This window comes from Ailuropoda melanoleuca, chromosome 13 (assembly GCF_002007445.2).
Source record: "Ailuropoda melanoleuca isolate Jingjing chromosome 13, ASM200744v2, whole genome shotgun sequence".
Lineage (NCBI taxonomy): Eukaryota > Metazoa > Chordata > Mammalia > Carnivora > Ursidae > Ailuropoda > Ailuropoda melanoleuca.
In genome coordinates this window covers 79618128-79621168 of record NC_048230.1, presented here as the reverse complement: position 1 = coordinate 79621168, position 3041 = coordinate 79618128, and the positions used below count along the sequence as shown (strand labels likewise).

General features: G+C 44.1%; 1 protein-coding gene across 1 annotated transcript in view; it reads right to left on the bottom strand.

Annotated features, from left to right (window-relative positions):
• The window catches only part of PLCB4 (phospholipase C beta 4), a 384913-nt gene that overhangs the window by 8847 nt on the left and 373025 nt on the right, over positions 1-3041 (bottom strand). The window contains exon 34 of the mRNA XM_034641608.1: positions 1694-1795. Within this exon, the coding sequence (XP_034497499.1) occupies positions 1694-1795 (102 nt within the window). The remainder of the gene's footprint in view (positions 1-1693; positions 1796-3041) is intronic.

The window sequence follows — 3041 nt, the reverse complement described above, 5'->3', positions numbered from 1 at the left end:
AAACCAGCCATTTGTAGATGTTTTAGAAACACCTACCACAGGAGACAAAGGCAAAACAAAAAAATTAAAAACTGTTAATTATGTTATCAGTAACTTAGAGTTTCAGGTAATTTGACCTCAGCTGGGCTGAAGTCCACTTTGTAATATAAAGAGCTCTTTATCAATTTTTTCAAGGATTAGCACATTTATCCTATTGAATTCTGTATTTTGGGGAATCTAAAACAGTTCAAACCGATGAGGTTTTATCATGGCTGGGATATTTTACATTTTTGAGCTAAAGCTGATGTCATTTCCACTATATAAGGCCCTTATTAAGGAAAGTTCCGTGTCAAGAACCACAAGAGGAGGGTGCAAAGAAGTATTGATTAAACTGAGTAATAATTTCCCTAGATGCTCCAAGTTGACTGGGAAATTTCTCGGCCAACATTTTAAAAAGTCAATTCATTTCCAAGTCCAATTACTGTGGAATTGCATATCCTATTGATGACCCATTCCCAATTGCACTTAATTCAACAACACTTCAGCATGAAAATGCACTGAATGGCATTATGCTTCATATTTTATCATATTTCAAGTTTAACATCGTTATTAATAATTGAGTTGTGCTTTAAAAAAATCAATGAAATTGAGGTGGTTGGACAGCAGTTCTCACCATGTTCAAAACAAAGAGGCAACATCAGGTATCCACTGAGCCTCTGTAAAAAACCAGGTAGACAAGGAGCCCGTGAAATACAGGTGCTTTCCTTTGTAGCTGCCAAGTTCTGCAGCAGCTTAGCCCACAGCTAAGGGAGAGTGGAGTACTTGAAGCCCTAACCATGCTCCTGTCTCAGTTCCAATAGCTAATCTTCACTTGGCTCTGTGTTTTCCGATCACTGAGAATCAAGTGGTCTCAACTCCCTCTCTTGGGTAACATGACTCCTGATGTCCTCTCGAATCCCCTTTACCACCTTTTCCTAAAGGGCTTGCACCTGGAACCTTCCCTGGAGGTCACACGCACCTTCCCCTAGCCGCAGGTGGCAAATGACCGACCAACACAGAAGTACAAAAGCCAGGTACCCTTGGTTTAAAGAGACTGGTGGTGCAGCTCACCCTCCAGGGCTTTCGATCGGGCTGCAGAGGGACTATAACTGAGACCAGTATACCCTTGCTCAGCCACGGCCTTGGACCCTTCCTGTTTCCCCTACTGCTCTTCTCTGCAGGTCCCTTCCTCAGGAAATCACATGCACCCGAGTTCCTGTCTTGGTCTCTGTTGCTAAAAAACCCAACTTAAGATAAGGTCAAGCCAGAAAAACTGAGTGGGGACTTCTGATCGCTGGTGATCAGGACAGCACAAGGCAAATCAAAGGAAGAAGACTGGCCTCCTACAGGCTGCTAGTCCAAATAACTGAGCAGCTGAGATGCTTGCGGGATAACCCAATGGAATGTGGGAAGGAGATTCTGCCATAGTTTATGCAATTTGGTTTGGAGATGAGCACACATATGCTCAATGTACATTTATTTTACCGGTGCTAGTGAACAATCAGAAGACAAGTGTTCTATGGCAACAACAATAAATCTTCATAACGGTTATAATAGCAGAATCCCTAGCCAACACTCCCAAGGATTATGAGTAGTGTGTGTACACGCACATAAATGTTGTGTTTATGCCTCCCAGCCAATGCTCCCTCCCCACAGTGAGTGCCCTCAGGCTTACCTTTCCCGTTCTGCTTTGTTCTTGATAGATTTATCTTGGCTGATGGCTTTGCTGTTTTCCATAGAAATCTTAGCCTGGTGTGCTCGCATTTCCTTGCTTTCCCTAAGTATTAAAAGTACACAAACAGGGGCCAGGGGAGTTAGTGTTTAGTGGGTACAGAGTTTCAACTGGAGAAGATGAAAAAGTCCAGGAGACGGATGGTGGTGATGGCTACACAACAGCGTGAGTGTACTGACTGCCACACACTTTAAAAAATGGCTAAAATGGGACGCCTGGGTGGCTCAGTCAGTTAGGTGTCTGCCTCTGACTCAGGTTATGATCCCAGGGTCCTGGGATCGAGCCCTATGTTGGGCTCCTTGCTCGGCAGGGAGTCTGCTTCTCCCTCTCCCTCTCTCTCAAATAAATAAAGTCTTTAAAAAAATGGTTAAAATGGCAAATTTTATGTTACGGATATTTAACTATAATAAAAAAGTAAATTCTACATATAACAGCAGGACTAGGTTCACTCCCCGCCCCCCCACTATTGAGCTCAATGAATTATACTGTATCCTGTGAAAAGGAGGGAAAGAGCCCCAATCCATGAGAAGCGGAAGTGGGTCACCTCCTGAGGAAGTGACAGTGATGAACTGGGATGAAGAGACATTACATTTGTCCACAAAAATATAAAGATTTTCCAGCTTTGTCCTACATTTCTTGGAATCAGATGGCCTGGAAGAGAAAGAGGCTGTTCTGACCCTCACAAGTGACCTCCATGTTCTCTGACAGCCCACGGGAATGAAGGGGACTGAGTAGTTTCAGATAAGCGGGGGTTGTAAGGGGGGAGAAAAGGATGTTTACATACGGCCCCTGATCCCTGTGTGTGCTAGAATGTGTGTGTGTGTGTGTGAGAAAAGCTCATAGATTATTTACGTGTACATTAAAGGTATACATTTTAGAACACTGAAATGAGTGTCACTAGCAGAAATTTTTTTCTGGCACCTATATAGGTCTCCTCAAAGTCCTGCCTGGAAACGAGTGACCAGGAGTCCGGTGTTCTAAGTAGTGTCTGCACTGTATCCAAAGAGATGGACAACACTGAGCCCACCAAGGCAGGAGCATGCATAGAAACTCCTGTGCCCAAGAAAATGGCTCTCAAATTGTTTCTGAAGTTAGTGTTAGTCAACTGACCATTTCTTTTTTTTTTTTTTTTAAATTTCTTTATTCGGCAGAGATAGAGACAGCCAGCGAGAGAGGGAACACAAGCAGGGGGAGTGGGAGAGGAAGAAGCAGGCTCATAGAGGAAGAGCCTGATGTGGGGCTCGATCCCATAACGCCGGGATCACGCCCTGAGCCGAAGGCAGATGCCCAA